Below are 22,349 nucleotides of genomic sequence, written 5' to 3'. Positions count from 1 at the left end.
GGTACCAATAGCCTCCTAACTTCTTTCTGCTTCTACACTTAATCCCAACCCCCCCACCCTTTATGGCTTATTTTTCAGCTGCCACAGTAATTAATTTAAAACCTAGGTCAGATCATGCTACTCCTCGTCTCACAAACCCACAATGGCTCTCCATTTCACTGTGTGTTACAGCCAATTTTCTCACAATCGTCCTTAAACCATCCACGACCTGGCCTCCTGGTACCTCTCACCTTCTCTCCAATGTGCTTGTGCTCATTTCACCCCATCCACACTGCCCCCGCAGTGCTTCTGGACCAGGACTGCTCTCACCCAAGGCTCTTTGCTTTTGTTCTGCCTGGACCATTCTTCCCCCAGCTGTCAGCCCTCCCTACTCTCTCCACTCCTTCACTCCTTTAATTAAATTAATAAAATAAAATAGACTCTCAATTACACATGGCAACAAGATTATATCTTTCCTTATTTCCGAGGCCTTCCGTAATCTGGCCAGCCCCACCCTGACGCTTAGTGTTCACCAATTCCTATTACACCAGCTTCTATTCTTCTGTTCACTGTTCTCACAGACACCTTGCACATTTCTGTCCCCAGCTTAAAAAAGGCTTCCATTGCAATCCACTCCCACCTAATCTTCCTTCGGCTCCCAAAGCACTGTTATCTGTCTTGCTCTGTGGCTCATAATTAGGTACCATCTTCAATGGTTATTTACTTTTCCTTGTGTAGCCTTCATCTCTCACAGGGCTTCTCAATCTCACCACTACTGACACCTTAGAGTGATGAGTGCTTTGCTGCGGGAGCTGTCCTGTGTATTACAGTATGTTGAGCAACATCCCTGGCCCCTGTGCACTAGATGTCAGTACCAACAGCACCTCACTCCTCTGATACCCACCTCCCACACCCAGGTGTGAAGACCAAAATGTTTCCAGGAATTGTCAGATGTCCCCTGTGGGCAAAAATCACCCCTTGTTAAGAACCACTGAGCTAGATTGTGAACTCTTCAATTTCACGGTCTGAGTCTCATGGTTTTTTGTCTTGTCCATAGCATCCAGCATGAGAGCCTGGTACAGAGCAAGAACTCAATAGATAGCTGTTAAATAACGCCTCCCCCATATCTACACCATCACATTACCCTTAGGCTCTATTTGTCAGTAACTCATTCTACCACATGCAATCTCACAGCTCGACGCTGGCCGGCCGCAGAGCAAGCTAGGTTGACCACGTCCTTTTGACTAAGGAGAACAGTAAAGTTGAAGAAGACAGCTTCCGGAGCTTGTAGCAGGTCATAAGTCTAACCTTTGGTTCCAGGTATAGTAAAAAAGAAGAAGGGGGCTTCCCTGGTGGCGCAGTGGCTGAGAGTCTGCATGCCGATGCAGGGGATGCGGGTTCGTGCCCCGGTCCGGGAAGATCCCACATGCCACGGAGCGGCTGGGCCCGTGAGCCATGACCGCTGAGCCTGCGCGTCCGGAGCCTGTGCTCCACAACGGGAGAGGCCACAACAATGAGAGGCCCGCGTACCGCAAAAAAAAAAAAAAAAAAAGAAGAAGGAAGAGAGGGAGGAGGAGGAGGAGGTGGGAAGGAGAAAAAGCAGCGGCAGCTTATCCAAAATAAAGCATCAATCCACGAGATGTTAAATGAAATGGTTAAAACCCGGTGTTCAAATGTTCTTTTTTCTGTATAAGGACAGCATATGGGGTTGAGCAGTCACTAGGGTCAGGGTAACCTGAGTCAAATCACGACTCCATTTTCTTGTAGCGACAATATGATTTGGGGCAATTACTCAGGAGCCTCATCTGGAAAATGATAGAAATAAAACCTACCTTCGAGGAAAGGCAGTTCCCCACTGCTACCAACAAAGCATTTACCATATGGCGGGACTACAGGAAGATCTTACTATCCTATACTAACTCACTCCCTACACACTGAAATAGGTCCTGTAATTATCCCCATTTCACAGATGAAGAAATTGAGTAACAGACAGGTCCAGTCATTTGTCCAAAGCTACATACCTAAAAAAGCAGCTGAGATTGAATTTAAGTCCACAGAGCTTGGCTGAGTCCACGAGCATAATAATGAGATAGTCCTTGTGGATGAGAAGATTGCGTAAGACAGCAGAGATGAAATGTCTAGGACAGAGCAGTTGCTCATTTAATGTCCAACCTTTTCCCTCACTCAGTTCCCTAGAATTCATTCAGCAAGTATGTATTGTGTATTCAAAGAGCAGATCTGAGGTAAACAGATAGAAGCACACTATGGTCCTCCCTCTGAAGACAAAATGGGAAGAAGGTCAAGTAAACCAAAGCTGACCTTCAACCCCACAACTCCTGTGTTCTGAGCCCATTCTCTACCCCTGTTCATCCCGCTCAGGACTCTAAGGGGTCCTCTCTCCACTATCAACACAGCTCTCTGGAGGTGCTCTGAAGCTTAGTCTTGGCAAGGTGAAAATGATATGATAGTAAACTGATGTAACAGTAAACATGTACGGCGGTGCTTCTTTTAAAGGCATTTTCATATCTGTAAGCATGACAACTGTACTTGGCAGAGTGATCAGAGAGAGAGCAAGATAAACTGATTTAAGGAATTGGCTCACACAATTGTGAGGGCTGGTGAGTCCAAACTCTGACGGGGTGGGCTGGTGACTCAGGGAAGAGCTGCAGTTTGAGTCCAAAGGCAGTCTGCTGGCCGAATTTTTTCTTGCTTAGTGGAGGTCAGTCTTTGGTTTATTAAGGCCTTCAACTGATTAGATGAGGCCCACCCACATTATGTCTTGGTAATCTGCTTTACTAAAGATCCACTGATTTAAGTGTTAATCTCACACAAAAAATATCTTCACTGAAACATCCACAGGAACATTTAACCCACTACCTAGGCATCATGACCCAGCCAAGTTGACCCATAAAATTAACCATTATTATACCTTAAATTAAACATATAGAACTTTCAAAGAGAAATTGCTGGTATTTGTCAGCAGGAATGATATCTGGAGACTAGGAAAAGGCTCCCCCCCGCCTTCGCTGAATTTACCATCCATGACTACACACCAACAGAGTGGACTACAAATCCAACAGCAATCTCTCGGTTATCTTTACTCTCTTCTGCAGCCTGGAATGTAGGAGGAAGTTTTTTCAGAAGTATTTATTTGTCCTCACTCAGTAGCAAAGACAGCTGCCTTCAAATAAGGGTACTACTGTGCTGCAGCTTCAATTATGACACGGTTTTGTTCTATCTCCCCTGAAGACCAAGAATAGCTGTGAGCAGCGAGGACAACCTCTGCCTTGTTTATGGTTCAGTTCTGCCCAGCACAGTTGCTAGCAACTAGTCGCTGCCCAATAAATAATTGATGAGTGAGTAAAAAACAAGTTGGGAAAGCCAAACAGCTTCCTGGTGTTCCTTGCTTGGTTTGACTCTTCAAGACACTAGGCCTCTTTATTTACAGACTGAAGTAATGATTCATGCCAAAGCAGATAGCAATGATTATTAGATTTGTGGTCATTTTCTATTTACAGCATCACAGGTCTTCCAGGTGAGTGGGTAAATGGAGAGTCACTGCCACACGCCTGCTGTGGTTACAGAAGCCATTCTTTGAATTGCTTTTCTCAGTAACCTGCAGAGAGAAAGCCCTTTTTCGCCTTTATAAAATCCCCAATGAAGGCAGAAACTCATGCATATCTGGTCTTTGCCAGAGACAATCTAAAATGCCCCAGAGACGGGCAATGACTATTTGCCTGCTAGAAGGTTATATTCGGTGTTGAGGATTAACGCAGGAAGAAGCCAGAGCTTCCCCTCCCAGGCTTACATCTGCGCTATTCTTTACATCTGCTTCTTATTCCCCAGCAAATACCTTTAATTATCTATCTTGTACCAGCAAATCAGGAAAAGGGCATCACATCCCGGCGTAATCTCCGTGACCTTTAGGAACTGGCACGTCCCTCATGGGTAAGGGAGTCGAACCTCTTATTTTATTTAGTGTTCGCTTACTCTCCTGGGAAGGCTTGCTTCCCCCTTCTCCCACCCGTGCAGGTCTCCTAACAGCCTTCTGCTTGTGTGCGTGGCTGCAGCAGGGCTCGGCTTGGGGACGGGTTTCCACCAGGGGGCGCTGGAAGGGAGCGAGTGGGAGAAGCACCACTTCCAACAGCTCCCCGCCGCTCACAGTCCAGCAGATGAACGGTAGCTGAAGGGCTGCTGGGTCACCGCCGTCTGGGAAGCGAAGCTGGTGGCGTTCCCTCCGTTTCGAATGTTTTCAGATTTATATCTATGTAACCTCACGTATTTACGATGGCAGAGTTTCGTTATGAATCAGTGCTTCAGGCGAAATTCAGTCCTCCTGAATTTGCTTAGAATAACTGGCAGAAGGCTGGCGATTTTTATTTGAAAACATGAATAACTGGCTCGTTTCAAGAAGTGCCTTGAGCCAAAGACTAGGCTAGTGGCCCAACGCACACACGTTGCGGTTTTAGGATGAGGAATTCCAGGGCAGCTGCGCTCACAGCTGAAGGGCTCGGGGAACTGGGAAGTGTGGAAAACCTGTGGCTTTGGATAAATGGCTCTGGGCAATTGGAACTGATCTTCTAAGTTCACTACAGGAAGCGCCTTATTTTTTTTCCAGAAATTTACAGAAAGGTCAAACCTCCTCATGACTGTAATAAATTCCCACCACTAGATCTATTTAAGGGACTTCTGAAGACCAAATACATGTTAATGGACTTAACCCTTATCATCTGGGAGGTGTGACACATAGCTAGCTTTTTTTTTAACCTGAATTTCTGCCTCTAAGCAGGCACCAGAAAAGACTTTCTGAAAAGACACCAAACCAAGAATCCACGCCAATGAGGGAAAGAAAGAAAAGAAAATAGAAACAGAGGGAGAGGGGGAGAGAGGGAAGGACGGGGAGGGCAAGACAGAGAGAGAGAGAGAAATACACTGAGTTTTTCACGGAAACATTTATTCAATTTAAGAAGTTATCCTTGATACAAACTTATGGTTACCAAAGGGGAAAGGTGGGAGGGGGATAAATTAGGAGCTTGGGATTAACATATACACACTACTATATATAAAACAGATCATCAACAAGGACCTACTGTGTAGCACAGGGAACTCTACTCAATATTCTGTAATAACCTACAGGGGAAAAGAATCTGAAGAAGAGTTGATATATGTATATGTATAACTGAATCACTTTGCTGTACACCTGAAACTAACACAACATTATAAATCAACTATACTCCAATATAAAATAAAATTTAAATTAAAAAAATTTTTAAAGATATCCTTGATTCTGAATTTATGCTCTTTATATATTTGAAGCATTAAATTATCCCTGCTTTGTGTGTGTGCCTCCTTTGATATTAAAAGGGCACTCCTTTCAACAGAATTACTGAAAGAACACTGTTTCCTTTTGATATTAAAATGTCCGTTCTTCTAAGAGATGATAGTCACCAGAGATGTTAGTGTTTTTGAATGTATTGACAAAATAAGTTAGCAACCCATTATTAGATCACAAACTGGTTTCTGGACATTATCCTGTCTGTGAAACCTTCAAGTAAGGGGAACAACTCCATTAGGGATTTGTTGGTTCCTAACAGAAAACAGGCAGCTAGCTCATGGGACAGTAACTGATAATCTGGGTGGAGGAGAAGAACGGTGCTGGCCTGGCTGAGCCTGAGGGGTGCTGTGTGTGGGGAAGGGGTGCAGAGACTCTGGAAGCCTGGGGAGCTGCATGGGGCGCTGGGCACTAGGGGAGACAGGGTCCCAGGGGCAAAGATGTTGAAGGGAAAGGCAGAGTTTCCCTGAAGACTGATCGCTCCTCTGTTCACAGCTTCAGCCAGCAAAGCCCCAGGCACCAAACATTCCAGCACCAGAAGCCCTTGTTTGTTCCACACAGGAATTTTATTCTTTCCCAGTCCTGAGCTGGCGTGAGGCGGACTTTGCAGGCATCTTGCCCACATCTCCTCCATCCCCTGGTCTCAGAGCAGTGTTTCCTAGGAGACTGTGGCCCGTGAGCTCCAAGTTCATGAGCAGCTCACAGACATCACAACCAAGACACCTGGCCAGCTTGGGATGTAGGTGCTTGGCCACCAGACCTGCTGGCAGCCAGCACTGGGCAGCACCCCGCCCCCCGAGGGCAGGAAGGGGACAGATGCCAGCCAGTGGGCTTCACTACACAGAAAGGGCATCTGCCGGTCATACACAAGAAGGCGTGGAAACCTCACAGACGCAGTTCCAGATGGTGACTGCTGTTAGCATTATTGCTACAGGTTTCAGGCAGTTGCAGGAGGATAGAAGTGAAGTGGTTTAGAAACAAAAGGAAAGACACATATACTAGTGTCCATATTAACACTGAACCTATTTTTGAGAAAGGGGACCAACTCCAGCCTGAGGCAAAGTGGCAGTAAAAGTGGCCAAGTCTTTTTTTGGTCCATGGCTCTCCTAGCTTTGGCACTAAATTAGGTATCTATTGTTGGAAACAAATTAGCTCCAAACCTAGAGGCAGAAACTGTTTACTATCTCACAGTTTCTGTGGGTCTGGGGTCCAGGCACTGCTTAACTGGGCGCCTCTGAATCAAATTGAGAAGTTAATGAAGCTCATGAAATTGTAGTAAAGGGGAGTTGGGATTTGCTGGAGAATCTACTTTCCAGTTCAGTCACATGGCTGTCGCTGGCCTTGGTGGCACGGCTCCTGGTGATGGGGATTCTCCACAGGCTGCCTGAGAATGCTCACAGCATGGCAGCAGGTCACCCAAGAGACAGGGAGCCCAAGAGCACTAAGAAGCCACAGTCTGCCGTAACCTAACCTCCCAGTAACACTCCATCCACCCCTGTTACCATACTCCATCTTTCCCCAAGGAGAAGGATCGTGTGAACAGCTGGAGGGGGGACATCACTGGGGCCACCTTAGAGATGCCTGTGCAGCCACCCTCGTTATCTCTGTATTAATTGTAAAAGAAATAACAGAAGATACTAACTTAAATGGGTTGGCGTGGGACTCAAACACAACGAGGAATAAGGGAGGGCTTTGAAAGCGGAGACCCAAGAAAAGCAGAGTGACCAAGGGGTCCTTACCTCACCCTCCAGATCAAATTATGCGTCCAGAAAACTGCATTTTAACAGTATCCTAAAGCACACTTCAGGCACACCAACACTTAAGAACCACCCAATTATTATTTTTCCTTCTACTTTATAAATTGGGAAGAAAAGACAGAGAAATTAGGTGATGATGAGATGGAGGGAAGGGAGGTGGTTAGCTTTTCGAACCCCCAGCACATCTCCCTGGTCCCCGTCCCCTAAACGATTCTCCTGGGCTGGGTCTGTCCTCAGAGCAGGGGTTAGTTGGGAGAAACGACCACTTGTGTTTCACAAACTAACCCTCATAGGAGCAGTGCCCAGGTACCACTCCCAGGCTCTGCCCACCAGTCACTAAGATCAATATCGCACCTTCCACAAGGATCTCCTCCTGCCCTACAGCAGCCTATGAGGCCAGACTTCTATGACAGCCCTTAAAACAACCAATGTATTTCCCAAATGACTCTGGCCCAAAAAACACCTATAAACATTTTTTTGATTAGTAGTAACACACCCTGGGGCACCTCTTAAGCTTTCTCTGGTCAACAGTAAACACTCACTGTTTTACCCAGAAGAAAATGGAGCCACGGCTTCCCTGGTGGCGCAGTGGTTAAGAATCTGCCTGCCAATGCAAGGGACATGGGTTCAAGCCCTGGTCCGGGAAGATCCCACATGCCGTGGAGCAACTAAGCCTGTGCACCACAACTACTGAGCCTGTGCTCTACAGCCTGTGAGCCACAACTACTGAAGCCTGCACACCTAAAGCCCGTGCTCTGCAACAAGAGACGCCAACGCGATGAGAAGCCCATGCACCACAATGAAGAGTAGCGCCCGCTCACTGCAACTAGAGACAGCCCGTGTGCAACAACAAAGACCCAAACGCAGCCAAAAATAAAAAATAAATTAAATTAATTAATTAATTTAAAAAGAAAGAAAGAAAATGGAGCCACATCTAAGTGCAATCTGTGGAAGAAATAAACGGGTGAGTCTTACCGTTGAATCAAATGATCAGAAGCTGGAAAGGACAGTGATAGTTCATCAAACCCATGCCCTCCCAGGCCAGATAGAATGATCCTCAAAATATCCCCACTAATAGGTGGTCTCTTATTCAATCCTTTGGGCAATCTAATCCTTGTCTCAACCCTCACTGTTTATTTTATATATAACTGAATCCTGCCTGTTATCATTTACAGCCTTCTCTCGAGTTCTGACCTCAGGAGAAACGAAGAACAGATGCCCACATGGCTTTTAATGAAAAGGTTCTTACTAAGTCACTGCTCACCTTTGTCCTGCCATTGGGGGAAGTGGGGACATGGGTTACTGCTTCTTAGCTCTTTCTGCTTCGCTCTGCTTGGCCTGTGTTTCTGATCATGGGCACCCCGTCTTGATCTATGCGTGGACCCAGACTGTAAGTTATAATTCAGGTAGGTACAAGTGGAGTAGCCTGGTTTATTTTTTACGAATCCTACCCACAAGTGTTGGGTCCTAATGAGGTGATTTGGTTTAAACACATGACATTTAAAAATGGCAAAAAATGTTTCCTAATGCCACTTAAAACTCAGAAGTGCAAAAACTGTTGTCAGCAGCCTTGACTGCTTTATTCTGAGGTGACTGAGCTTCGTTGAAGCTTGTTTCCATAGTCATCCAGGATTAAAATCAGTCTTTTTCTTCCAGATTTTTAATTATTTGCATGATAAGGCTCTCTGAGTCTTCGAGGTAAATCAACGAGCATTTCCAAAACTTGTACATGGGACTGAACAGTCTTCCAAAGCAACTCCAAAATTAAGTTCATGAAGAACCTGTCATTTTAATCGACTGTTTCTCTCTAGTATCTTGTTGGGAGGCAGGCAAAAAGAGAGTGCCCATTGTACAGACGGGGACCTAATCTAAAGAACTTACCAAAGGTGACCCACTAATGTTGCAGCAAATCCTGAAGTGGAACTTGGTCTCCTAGACTTTTGCTCTCAGTTCTTTACACTAAATATTCTAAATACAAACACTGTTCAAACGGATTGCATTTCTACACACACAGGTAGACTTAAGGACACTATTTTGTTTTTTTTTGTGTGCTTAATGCTAAACATTTTCTAAAATTACATCACCACCATGGGTATTTAAATAACAAACAAAACCCTGTCACAACATCTGGGGAAATTATCTTCCACACTTCACAATTTCTGGCATTCAAGACTAACCACCATGCCCAGAACAAGCCCTGAAGATAAAGGACAAAGCCATCTTACTTACAGGTGGAAAGAATCATGGCTGCACTTGTGCGGGGAGCAAACAAAACAGCCTTCAGGTCTTCAGTGATGCTCCTGTCACAAAAACACATCTTTTAACTGAAATCATAGCTCACCCAAGACGTTTCTCACAGGCAAAGTTAACCCCACCTATTTTCCTGTTCTAAAAACCTCAGAGAAGTGTGTGAATGACAACCCGATGGCCTATATAAGAGAAAGCTTGATAATCTACATCCAGATCTCTGAGGGTAGCTGCTATCAGTTCTTCATTCCCGAGTGTGTGGGTGAGTCCAGCAAACACCATTTTCAAGAAATCACAAGATTTGGGTAAAAGGGACCTTAAAAAGGGCATGAATTCAAATTGCTCTCTCTGGACAGAGAAAGAATTGGAGGCACAGATAGGATAAGGGACACCGTTAGGGGTAGAAACAGAATTAGATTGTAAGTTGTGAAGTACCACGTCTAGAATATTCTGTCCTCCTACTCAGTACTAACACTTTAGGCACCGTACGAGGAGAGTTTATTTTGCGGGGCAGGAGGGAAAACACTAACCCATCCCCAGGTGACTGGGGCATGGCCGAGAACTACAAACACAACAACATCAACAATAAAAACGCACTTAGGAGTTGCACTTCATCCCACGGAAAAATAACCAAAAAGTAACTAAAACCAAAGGGAACCACTGCACTGAAGACACATCAGATTCACGTTGCCCTTCCTACCCCCTGCTTTCTAGATTAAGATCTCTTTACACATTCTGGGTGGATTCTTCTATTTTTACTTCTCCTTTAGCCGTAGCTATGGTTTTATATAAAAACTTTTTTTTTAAGTTCTAGTGAAATATTTAAAGATTTTTGAAGAAAATATTCCCAAATGTTGCCAAATCTTGTTTTCCCATCAAAAGTATACATAACTATTAGGTTAAGGGCTATACTTTCTCCTCTCTCTTCAAAGCGACCTAGCGCTCTAAACACAGTTCCTCAAGGTCAAAAGGAAGTATGGGATGGGGCTGGGAGGGACGAGAGGACTCAAGGTGAGAGACGAAGGAAGGAGGAAGGAGGAAGGTATGACAATGACAGTAGGGCACGGCGCGCATACAGCCAACCTCTTGAATGAGCTACAATTCAGTTAACAGGTGTGTATATTTTTGTGATGGGGGTACAGGTAAATAGGAAGATGAGAAGGAAGGTGGCAAACAGACTGTGACAAGACTTAGGATAAGTATTTTATTTTTTTCCATTATAAGGGGGACAGGGAAGGATAGAAGACAGCCTTCAGGGGATGAACTGACCAGAATGGAAAGATGATTCTCCATGGTCATATGAAGGTGCTACTCAGAGTAGCCAGCCACAGCCTGTGTTCCTTAAAAGGTCTTGATTTTCCATAAACGCAGCCATGTATAATAATTTTTTTAACCATTAAAGCACTTAGTGAGTTAAATGGTTCTAGTACCACTGCTATAATATTCAAGCCAGTGCAATCAACAGAAGAGGGTAGATGGGTCATTCACCTCGACTGCCTGCTCTTGCCTCTAGATCCTTAGTGGAAACATAGGGAAATGAGAAGTCACACGCAGAGGACATGCTATCCGGGTCCCAACAACCTGGCATGTGACAAAAGAAGCCACTCCCTTGTTAATGAGACTTGAAGATGGTAGAGGAAGTGGGCCTTGAGTATGTAGCTTAAAGAAAATCAAATGTAGAGGCCTCAGCTCATTCTTGGAAGCAAGAGCCATAATAAATCCTCTGGGATCCTGAGTCCGGCTGTATACAGGTTCCTTTGGGCCCCACGTGAATGGATAAGACTTCTTAGTGCTTCAAACACAAACCACAGAGATGCCTTTTTCATGTCCCAAGGTCTACAGGGAGTCCTCGAGGAAACAGGCAGCCAGAGAATAGTATTAGTGTTATTCTGAGGCCATGGGCACAACTTCTGGCCCATTACTTGCTTGGGAAGCCAGGGGGGTAAACTCCTGAACCCAGCATGGCCCACCTGTGAGCTGTTTCCTTGGCAACACTGTGGTTTAACCTCGTCAGCTGTTCCTGGAGAATGTTCTGTGGGATGCTGTTGACTGAGACAACTCGTCGCTGGGCATTAAGTAGCTTCTTCACATAAGAACTACTTATGTGAACGCTACGTAAAGAGTGTTCACACAATGCTCCACAGCATGGGGGGGAGACCACGGCCCCCCAGAGCAGACGAACTCCTGAAGAAAGGCCCTGTGTCTTGCTGGGCTTTCGATGCCCACAAAACCAACAATACAGTGTGGGGCAATACATGGCCTTGCTTTCATCATGATGGAGACTGTCGTTCTTTACCCTGGGCTCATGAGTAAATGAGGCTCTAACTCAGATGGTGTCCTGGTCAGAAATTATAAGGGTCAGAAACCCACTCAAATAAACTCAATTGCAGGGTCTACTATGAAGCTATAACCGACAATCTCTCTGATGCAGGAACCCAAGTCCAGCCTGGCCTCCTGAAAGCCATCTGGGAGACAGCTCAGACGCCACGCTCTCCATTTTTCCTGGCTGCTTCCTGAATTCTGCCAGAACTCGGCCTGCTCCTGGGTCTTGCGTGCAGTTGGGACACAGCCTTTGTGGTGAACATCATCTGTTCCTTCTGCTCCAGAGCTCACTTTCACATTTATGTCCAGGGACAGATTCTTAAGACACAGAAACTGATGGATTGCCCCTAGGCTCAATTTTCCATCCAACTCCAATTAGCTGTGGATACCGTGGGCAGGTCCACTTAGCCCAAACACAGCCCCTGCTGGGGGCTTAAGCTGGATAGGCACCTCAAACATGGCTACCCAAGTGAGGAGGGGGCATTAGCGATGGAAGGGTCCAGACATTTTTCTCTTCAGTAGGGATTATTAGATCCTCAGGGGAAAAGGAATTGACAGCTGTAAGGGAAAATCCCTAGTCCTAAGAGGGCTGGCTCATATATTACAGAATTAAACATTTCAATTAAAAGACAACTCATAAAATCAACTATACTCCAATAAAAATCAAATTACAAAAAAGACGACTCATGTTTCTTATAAATATATAACTTTATATATTGTATATATTTACAATATGTACAGCATACAAATATGTTTTAATGTAATACTAATGGCGGTCTTGAAAACAGATGTTTCAAAACAAACGATGGGTACTTAGCCAAGGTGGGTTCCTGATCCATCTGGAACCCATATTCTAGACAATGCCCCAGCCCAGATTTCTGCAGAAGTCACAGGGAAGAGAGGGGTGGCTGGAATGTGGCTCAGATACCCTTCCCCCTCCCAATTACCCTGGCCTTCCACCGGCACCGGCTAACGCGACCCCACATGCACCCCTAAAATGGGCAGACCCTGGGGCCTGGGCACAGTGCCTGGCACACAGTGGGCACTCCAGTACTTGTGGAATGAATGAAAGTGGGTGCTTTTAACCATCGTGTCTAAGGCAGCATTTCCATAATCCAGAAGATTCGGTCACAGAGCTACGGCTGGTGGAGAAGCAAATGTTTTAGGTGTTTCCCCTTTATAAGTAAAACAATCTACACGTCCAAGTGCTAAATAAATTAAAAGTTTGCCACAAAGTGCCATTTCTTCCTCGTGCTTTGGAATCTGGAAGCCATCGCATCATCCGGTCACAGCACTCATCTTCCAAAAGTTTCTGTACATTCGACTAGTTCATCTATCGTGCGCAGCAAATCTTCAAAGGAAGGCCTTCCCTCTGGTTTCTACAATTCAAAATCAAGTAGAAGCTGTGGGTTCCAGAATCCATCCCCAGAATGATTTTTCACCGCTCCAACTCAGATAGCAATGCATACCAGAGTAAGGGACTCCTTGCTTCGGGGCCGGAACACACACGCATCTCCAGACAGGTCTCATCGATCCTGCACGTGCTGCTGCTATACTAACCTTTCTGCCACATGGCTTTGGCATCCCATTCCAGAACCTAACAGAGATCCTAACTGCCTGCAAAATCAAGTCCTGCTAACTCACAGGGCCCTCTATAACCTGCCCCTCCCACAGGCCCTTGCTACCCAGTTTTATTTCCCACAAAAACCCTCACATGGGCCCTATGCTCAATGAGAACAATCTCTACCCTTGTATACACACACCAAGTTCACTACCACCACCCTACCTTTGCTCACATTGTCCGCACTCCCCCTAGCGCCACTTCTTGGCCAGAAGACCTCTGTCCATCCCAATCAGTGCTCTTGGGAGGCATGATAGCAAGTGACCAGGGCATGGGCTTTGGAGTCAGACAGGACTCTGCTTCTCTGTAGTTAAGTGGCCTGAGGCAAGCAACAACGTGATATCCTCATCCACAGAGTGGTCATAGTAAACGTGTGCACACTTTGAAGGGTTATTTCGAGAACTAAATTGAAAGCACTTAGCACAGTGCCTAGCACATCATACCTCTGAGCTAATGTTACTGTTATCTTTCAAAAGTCATTTTGGTATCTAATCTCTTCTATGAGGTGACATTTTAACATGGGGCGAAGGAAAACTTCCGAAGACTGAGAGTAAATGACCTGAGGAAGCTGAGGCTTGGAGAAAAAAAACCTTCTCTGGTGAAAGAGTAATATTTCGACAACACTAGAGAACAGCTACTAGAACAGGTACTTCTCTGGGCTTATCCCCAGAGCCCCCAGCTCAGGCGACTGTGGCGGGGGCCCCACTTGGGAAGGGAGCGGCAGCCTGAATTTATCTTAATTATCAGTGTTTTCCACTTCTTCACATCTTCTTCCCATTATTCAGACTGAGTTGAGAAGACCGGCTTCCTACTTAGGAGTTTGAAATCATATAAAACATGCACCCATTCACTAGGCTATAAAGACCACACAGTTTGAATCTACCAAGCCCGGATCCCTGAATGCTTTAGAGATTGAAGAAAAAGGCACCCGAAAAATGTTATACCTCCTGCCAGCATCTCAGCATCACCTCGTATACATATCTGGACGCCAACTTCGGCTGATGGAGTCGGTGGCCGTGAGTAACCATGGTTACCACTTCATAGTTGGTGTTTTTCTCAAAGGGCATTCTGCCTTCAGTGAATATTTCCCACATTAAGACACCTGGAAGAGGAGAAGGATTGCCAAATGATGCACCCAGTGCCTCTTCAGGGCAGAGTTGAGGGGAAGTGGAGCGTGACTCTTACCAAATGACCAGACATCTGATTTGCTGCTAAAGCGGCTGTAATTAAACACCTCAGGTGGACACCACTTCACGGGAAATTTAGCACCGGAAGAACTCGTGTACTGATCGTCCAGAACATACCTAGAGGAAGACACTGAGTTACGGTCTGTATTTTGTGCATGTTCTTTAATTTTCTTTCCCCCTTAAAATCAAAAGCACAGTTGACTGAAGTCCAACAGGCATCCGGTTGAAGCTGGCTGTTTGCCTCTGCAGCCACGCCTCTGCAATTGCCCTCTTCCTCTAAGTGCTTGAGATGCGTGCCCTGTAACATTCTAACTGTGCTTTCACTTTTCTGTTTTTCTTTTTTATAAGGCATTGGAGGCAGCATACAAGAAAAGAGTTTGCAAACTTTCTTTTTAAGAAGCAGTTCTGTTCTTTAAACAAAAAGTTTACCCAAAGGCCCCACATGTTAAGACATCTAAAGCAGAGCTGCTCTAAAGGAAGTGGTGCAAAGCGCTTGGAGCACATGTGCTTTGGCCCCCGTGATTCCACAGAGCACAACTTAAAACTATAGCAAATAAAAAGAGCAAACTGCAAAATGATGTACGCACATGGTGGTGTATATATGTATATACCGTGACGTTCATCCTCTACACACACACACTCAGAACAACACTATGTAGTTTCTCTATGGGAGCATACTTATGTCCTTCTGGAAGGACACACACAAACTGGTAACACTGGTTACCCCTGGGGAGGATCTTAATTGGGGTGCTAAATACGGGTTCTTCAGCCCTTTCTGTAATGTGTTCAGTATGTATTTACAAGAGGAAGGTGTTCATGTATTATAGGAACATACCAGGTTAATTTCTGCAAGCTCCATGGGAAAATATTCAAATGACTTTTGCACAAACTTCCTTCGCTGTACAGACAAAGATGGTGACAGTGCCACCATGGGCGTTTGTCAGTCAGGGGAGTCTGAACTGAGTGTAGAATGAGTGTTTCAAAGGAGCTGATGCAAAAGCACAGGTTTCTTGAAAGCCAAACATATGAAAATCAAACCTGAAATTGGAGGCCTGCCTGTTAGATACAGAATATCTTCACAGAAAACAAACAAAGAGCACTGGGTCCTTACTGCCCTGACAGCCAGCAGCTCTGGTCCCATTTCGGAATGTAATGGCTTTCTAACCTCCCTCGGCCCGAGTTTCTCAGGACGGAGGCCTGGCCTGCCTTTATAACCGCCCTCATGCTGGCCATGGGCTGACCACCCTGACCCCCTTTCGATTCTTGAGCAGGCCAAGCTCATCCCAAATTTCAAGCTTTTGGACTCGGTGTTCTGCCACCTGGAATATTTTATCCTCAGACTTTCACCTAATTGACTGCTTCCTGCCTTTTGGGTCTCTTTTCAGATATCCTGGTCTCAAAGAGGCCTTCGAGAGGCACCAGATTTGAAGTCGCTACCGTCACCCCTGCCCCGCGCCATCACTCAGTACCCGCCCGCCCCACCAAACCCAAGTTATCGCTATCACAGGGGTCGGCAAACTTTTTCTGTAAAAGGCCAGACAATGAGTGTTTTAGATTTTGCAGGCCTTTGTAGAGTGAAAGCAGCCAGACAACACATCTGTGAATGAGTCTATGTCCTATTAACACTTTATTTATGGACACTGCCTTTTGACTTTCAGATAATTTTCACATGTCATAATATTTTTAAAGTTTTTTTTTTCCCCAACCATTAAACAATGTGAACACCGTGGTTGGCTCACGGGCCATACAAACGTAAGTGTTGGGTCAGATGTGGTCCAGAAGCCGAGGTTGGCGGACCCCTGCTCTGTCACCTCACTCTGTGCTCTCCCCTCTTAGTGGTTCTAGGGTCTTATGTTTCTCTCTCCTCCTGAATTTAAGCTGCACGTGGGCAGGGACTCACATGGATAATGTCATCCTCTGCTAGGGTTCAATCTCTAGTGTTGTGCCTGGCACAGAGCAGGCACCTAATTTTGTATGGATGGGTGTACAGATAAATGAATGGATGAAGGAAGGAGGGAAAGAAATGATAAATGAAATACTCTTTAAAGGACTTTTCTAACACCCTATTAAGATTACAAAAATTAAGAGAATAAAAACATTACAGATTTGCGTATTCTAAAGACTTACCCCAAACACATTTCTATCAAAACAAAAGATTCTAGAAATTTAATCCACACCAGGGAGAAAAGAAAGCAGTGTATTTAACGGGCTATACTACCACCTAGTGGAGAGAATGATTAACAATAATTAACACAATGTATACTGTGTTATTTTAATATATTTATTTTATCTCAGGACATCTAATAGGGTTTCCTTTTTGCTTTATCAATGCAGATTATTTCCATGCTTATCAATTCTGTAAGCTAATGTGAATATCAACTAAAGCCACATAATGAAGTATTAAGTAATCATAACTTCTCAACAGTTTACCTGAGAAAAAGCCAAAGCTAACAGTAAAAAGACAAATTCAGCAAAGAAATCTTTCAAAATATAGATAATCTATTTTCTAACCTTATACAAAAAACAATAAGAAGCAGAAAAATCAATCTGTACAAAAATGATGGGGACTTAAAAAAAATGATGGGTACTTCTAATGTTTTGTTAAAGGAACAAAAGATGTTTCAAAATAGCTCTTAAACAGGCATCAGTGGAAGAAGCTGACACAAACTGCAAAGGAAAAGTCAAGTACTTTCAAGGGAAAGGCCACAGTCTTACATTAATTTAATCCAAAATGTATAGAAAATGTTCACATATACTCAGCCTTACCTAGCCATTCCAAAATCAGAAACTTTCACAATTCCTGCCTCATTTACTAGACAATTTCTGGCAGCCTGGAAAACAACATTATAAAGGTATATTAGTTGCAAAGTTCCACAATAAAAGTAGAAAAATATAAGTTCTGTTTATATTAAATTTAGTGTAACCCAGTCAACATTTGCAGAGGTGGTGTCTCTTATAAATTTTTTTTTACCCCTATGGAAACGTCTTCAACATTTATATGAAAGAAGGGATAGAAAGACAGGTCAAAAGTCTCATGTGAAAAAAGGCATTATTACATAATCTTTGCCAACTGTCATATCTATATGAGGACTAAGAGGAGGGTCAATCAGCTTCTTGCCCACCCATTTCTATTCTTATTAAACTATCTGATTTTCTTATTGATAATGACAACATCTCTTAAAGTCCTTAATTCAGGTTCTTACTAGGCGAGCTTTATAACACACAAGCATCAGAGTGATGGGTGAACAATCTTTTACCCAGTGGCTTTGCTCAATGATTGGTCTTCTCTAACCCGAAGAGTCAAAAGAACAGCCATATGTAACATAGTTTGCTTTGTCATTTATGACAAACACAATTCTAGATTACTCATACTTTCTTCCCCATTCTTTAAGGTTACAAGGTTCAAGAAAATAGTTTGGAAAAAGACATAGTATTTCTCAGAAGGAAGACATGATGACAATCTTTTCACATGCTATAACCCATAGACTAAGAATGTATTTTTCTTCCTTATGCTTCAGAATTTTATTCTCTGTACGACGCAAATTCCATTTACACGAGGTTATTTCCTGTTGAATGCGTTTTAAGAGTCTCTTTTAAAGTATGAGTTAATACCCGTTCCCTGGATTATCTCCATCTTCCTATAAAGATACCTTATCATGCCTTTACTTGACAGTCACCAGGATTCTTCACCCAGGAGACAGAAGCATCAAAATCTTCCCTTAAGGGATGACAAAAACCTACCCTAATGATGTCAGTATCATTGGCACAGACATATCAAAATTGCCTTCACCACAGTGAGGTATGTGTAGAGAGGTGTAACCTGTCATACCCACGTAGACAACAGATTTCCATCAGTTTTAAAAGTCAAAAAAGAGGAAGGTGCTCAATTCACAAGTTTCAATATGACAAAGAGATGTTCTTTATCATCACTGAGCATAATAATAACTAATGTTACACATATCACATCATCTTCCATTTTGCAAAGTCCTTTGCCCCAGTCATAAAATGTGATCTTTAAAAGTTTTGTGAAAGAAAAGCCCAGGACTGGATGGCTTCACTGGTGAATTCTACCAAATATTTAAAGAAGAATTAACACCAATCCTAAGTTCTCAAACTCTTCCAAAAAATTTTAAAAGGTTCACTTCCAATCTCATTTTATAAGGTCAATGTTACCCTAACTCCAAAGCAAGATAAGGACACAACAAGAAAATAAAAATATAGGCCAATATGCCTGATGAACATAGATGAAAAAATCCTCAACAAAATATTAGCAAACAGAATTCAACAGCACATTAGAAGGATCATACGGGCTTCCCTGGTGGCACAGTGGTTAAGAGTCCACCTGCCGATGCAGGGGACACAGGTTCATGCCCCGGTCTGGGAAGATTCCACATGCCGTGGAGCGGCTGGGCCCATGAGCCATAGCTGCTGAGCCTGCGCGTCCGGAGCCTGTGCTCCGCAAGGGGAGAGGCCACAACAGTGACAGGCCCACATACCACAAAAAAAAAAAAAAAAAAAAAAAAAAAAGGATCATACACCATGATCCAGTGGTATTTATCCCTGGGATACAAGGATGGTTTGACATATGCAAATCAAAAACATGATACACCACACTAACAGAAGGAAGGATAAAAATCACATGATCATCTCAACAGATACAGAAAAAGCATTTGACAAAATTCAAAATCCTTTCATTTCATGATTAAAAACTCTCAACAAGTTAGGTATAGAAGGAATGTACCTCAACATAATACAAGTCATATATTACAAGCCCACAGCTAACAACATACTCGATGGTGAAAAGCTAAAAGTTTTTCCTCCAAGGTCAGGAACAAGACAAGGATGCCCACTCTTGTCACTTCTATTGAACATAGTACTGAAAGTCCTAGCCAGAGCAACTAGGTGAGAAAAAGAAATAAAAGGCATCCAAATTGGAATAGAAAAGTAAGATTGTCTCTGTTTGCAGATGACATGATCTTATATATGTAAAACTCTAAAGACTCCACTAAAAAACTGTTAGAAGTAATAAAAGAACTCAGTAAAATTGAAGGATACAAAATAAACATAGAAAAATCAGTTTTGTTTCTATACACTAACAATGAACTGAGAGAAATTAAGAAAGCAAGTGAATTTCAATAGCATCATAAACATTAACATATGTAGGAATAAATTTCACCAAGGAGGTGAAAAACCTGTACACTTAAAACTATAAGACACTGATGAAAGAAACTGAAGAAGACACAAATAAACAGCAAGATATCCTGTGTTCACAGAGTGGAAGAATTAATATTGCTAAAATGTCCATACTACCCAAAAGGATCTACATATTTAACACAACCCTAACAAAATTCCACTGCATTTTTCAGAGAAATATAAAAAAAATCTAAATTTCATAAGAAACTAAAAAGACCTTGAATAGCCAAAACAATCTTGAAAATGAATAAAGCTGGAGGCATCACACTTCCTGATTTTGAACTAGATTACAGAAATATAGTAATCAAAACTGTATGGTACTGGCACAGAAACAGAGACATAGACCGATGGAACAGAACAGAGAATCCAGAAATAAACCCATGTATATATGGTCAACTAATCTTTAACATGGGCACCAAGAACACACAAAGGGAAGGGATAATCTCTTCCATAAATGGTGCTGGCAAATTCAAATATCCATATGTAAAATAATGAAATTGGACCCTACTCTTACACCATACAAAAAATTAACTTGAAATAGATTAAAGACTTAAATGTAACACCTGAAACTATACAACTCCTAGAAGAAAACATAGGGGAAAAACTCTTTGACATGGTCTTGGCAATGATTTTTTGGATCTGACACCAAAACACGGGCAAAAAAAGCAAAAATAAATAACTAGGGTTACATCAAAGTAAAAAGTTTTTTCACAACAAAGGAAACAATCAACAAAATGAAAAGGCTAACTATAGAATGGGAAAAAAAATATTTGTAAAACATATATCTGATAAAGGGTTAATATCTAAAATATATGAGGAACTCATTCAACTCAACAGCAAAAAAGCAAATATTCGACTGAAAAATGAGCAGAGGACTGAATACACACTTGATCAAAAAAGACACACAAGGGAATTACCTGGCGGTCCAGTGGTTAGGACTCCACACTTCCACTGCAGGGGGCAGGGGTTCAATCCTGGTTGGGGAACTAAGATCCCGCAAGCCGTGTGGCAGGGCCAAAAAAAAAAAAAAAAAAGACACACAAATGGCCAATAGGTACGTGAAAAGGGGCTCAACACCACTAACCATCAGGGAAATGCAAATAAAAACCACAATGAGATATCACCTCTCACTTCTCAGAACGACTATCAACAAAAACACGAGATGACAACAGCTGGCAAAAAGAAAAGGCAGAGAGCAGAAGCAAGAAGAACTACAATCCTGCAGCCTGTGGAACAAAAACCACATTCACAGAAAGATAGACAAGATGAAAAGGCAGAGGGCTATGTACAAGATGAAGGAACAAGATAAAACCCCAGAAAAACAACTAAATGAAGTGGAGATAGGCAACCTTCCAGAAAAAGAATTCAAAATAATGATAGTGAAGATGATCCAGGACCTTGAAAAAAGAATGGAGGCAAAGATCGAGAAGATGCAAGAAATGTTTAACAAAGACCTAGAAGAATTAAAGAACAAACAAACAGAGATGAACAATACAATAAATGAAATGAAAACTACACTAGAAGGGATCAACAGCAGAATAACTGAGGCAGAAGAACGGATAAGTGACCTGGAAGACAGAATGGTGGAATTCACTGCTGCAGAACAGAATAAAGAAAAAAGAATGAAAAGAAATGAAGACAGCCTAAGAGACCTCTGCGATAACATTAAATGCAACAACATTTGCATTATAGGGGTCCCAGAAGGAGAAGAGAGAGAGAAAGGACCCGAGAAAATATCTGAAGAGATTATAGTCGAAAACTTCCATAACGTGGGAAAGGAAACAGCCACCCAAGTCCAGGAAGCACAGAGAGCCCCATACAGGATAAATCCAAGGAGAAACACGCCTAGACACACAGTAATCAAATTGACAAAATTAAAAACAAAGAAAAATTATTGAAAGCAGCAAGGGAAAAATGACAAATAATATACAAGGGAACTCCCATAAGGTTAACAGCTGATTTCTCAGCAGAAACTCTACAAGCCAGAGGGAGTGGCATGATATAGTTAAACTGATGAAAGGGAAGAACCTACAACCAAGATTACTCTACCCGGCAAGGATCTCATTCAGATTCGATGGAGAAATCAAAAGCATTACACACAAGCAAAAGCTGAGAGAATTCAGCCCCACCAAACCAGCTCTACAACAAATGCTAAAGGAACTTCTCTAAGTGGGAAACACAAGAGAAGAAAAGAACCTACAAAAACAAACCCAAAACAATTAAGAAAATGATCATAGGAATATACATATCGATAATCACCTTAAACGTGAATGGATTAAATGCTACAACCAAAAGACACAGGCTTGCTGAATGGATACAAAAACAAGACCCATATATATGCTGTCTACAAGAGACCCACTTCAGACCTAGGGACACATACAGACTGAAAGTGAGGGGATGGAAAAAGATATTCTGTGCAATTGGAAATCAAAAGAAAGCTGGAGTAGCAATCCTCATATCAGATATAATAGACTTTAAAAGAAAGAATGTTACAAGAGACAAGGAAGGACACTACATAATGATCAAGGGATCAATCCAAGAAGATATAACAATTATATAAATATATATGCACCCAATGTAGAAGCACCTCAATACATAAGGCAACTGCTAACAGCTATAAAAGAGGAAATCGACAGTAACACAATAATAGTGGGGGACTTTAACACCTCACTTACACCAATGGACAGATCACCCAGAATGAAAATAACTAA

At 42.9% G+C, this 22,349-nt stretch overlaps 1 protein-coding gene across 13 annotated transcripts in view; it reads right to left on the bottom strand.

Annotated features, from left to right (window-relative positions):
• Positions 1 to 9,293: 9,293 nt before the first annotated feature.
• Positions 9,294 to 22,349, bottom strand: part of TEC (tec protein tyrosine kinase) — a 155,414-nt gene continuing 142,358 nt past the window's right edge. For 10 of the 13 annotated variants that reach the window (XM_049709456.1, XM_049709460.1, XM_049709458.1 and 7 more), the window contains 4 exons: positions 17,212 to 17,276; positions 14,444 to 14,562; positions 14,203 to 14,360; positions 12,327 to 13,016 (listed from right to left, as the gene is read on the bottom strand). In XM_049709456.1, coding sequence (XP_049565413.1) covers positions 12,933 to 13,016; positions 14,203 to 14,360; positions 14,444 to 14,562; positions 17,212 to 17,276 — 426 coding nt within the window. In that variant the 3' untranslated portion in view covers positions 12,327 to 12,932. Of the gene's footprint in view, positions 9,369 to 12,326; positions 13,017 to 14,202; positions 14,361 to 14,443; positions 14,563 to 17,211; positions 17,277 to 20,555; positions 20,625 to 22,349 lie in introns of those variants that run through there. The other 3 variants (XM_049709457.1, XR_007477201.1, XR_007477202.1) reach the window with 3 other exon arrangements.

This window comes from Orcinus orca, chromosome 4 (genome assembly GCF_937001465.1).
Source record: "Orcinus orca chromosome 4, mOrcOrc1.1, whole genome shotgun sequence".
NCBI lineage: Eukaryota > Metazoa > Chordata > Mammalia > Artiodactyla > Delphinidae > Orcinus > Orcinus orca.
Note: the sequence above shows the minus strand (reverse complement) of the source record. Positions and strands in the feature narration are given on the sequence as shown.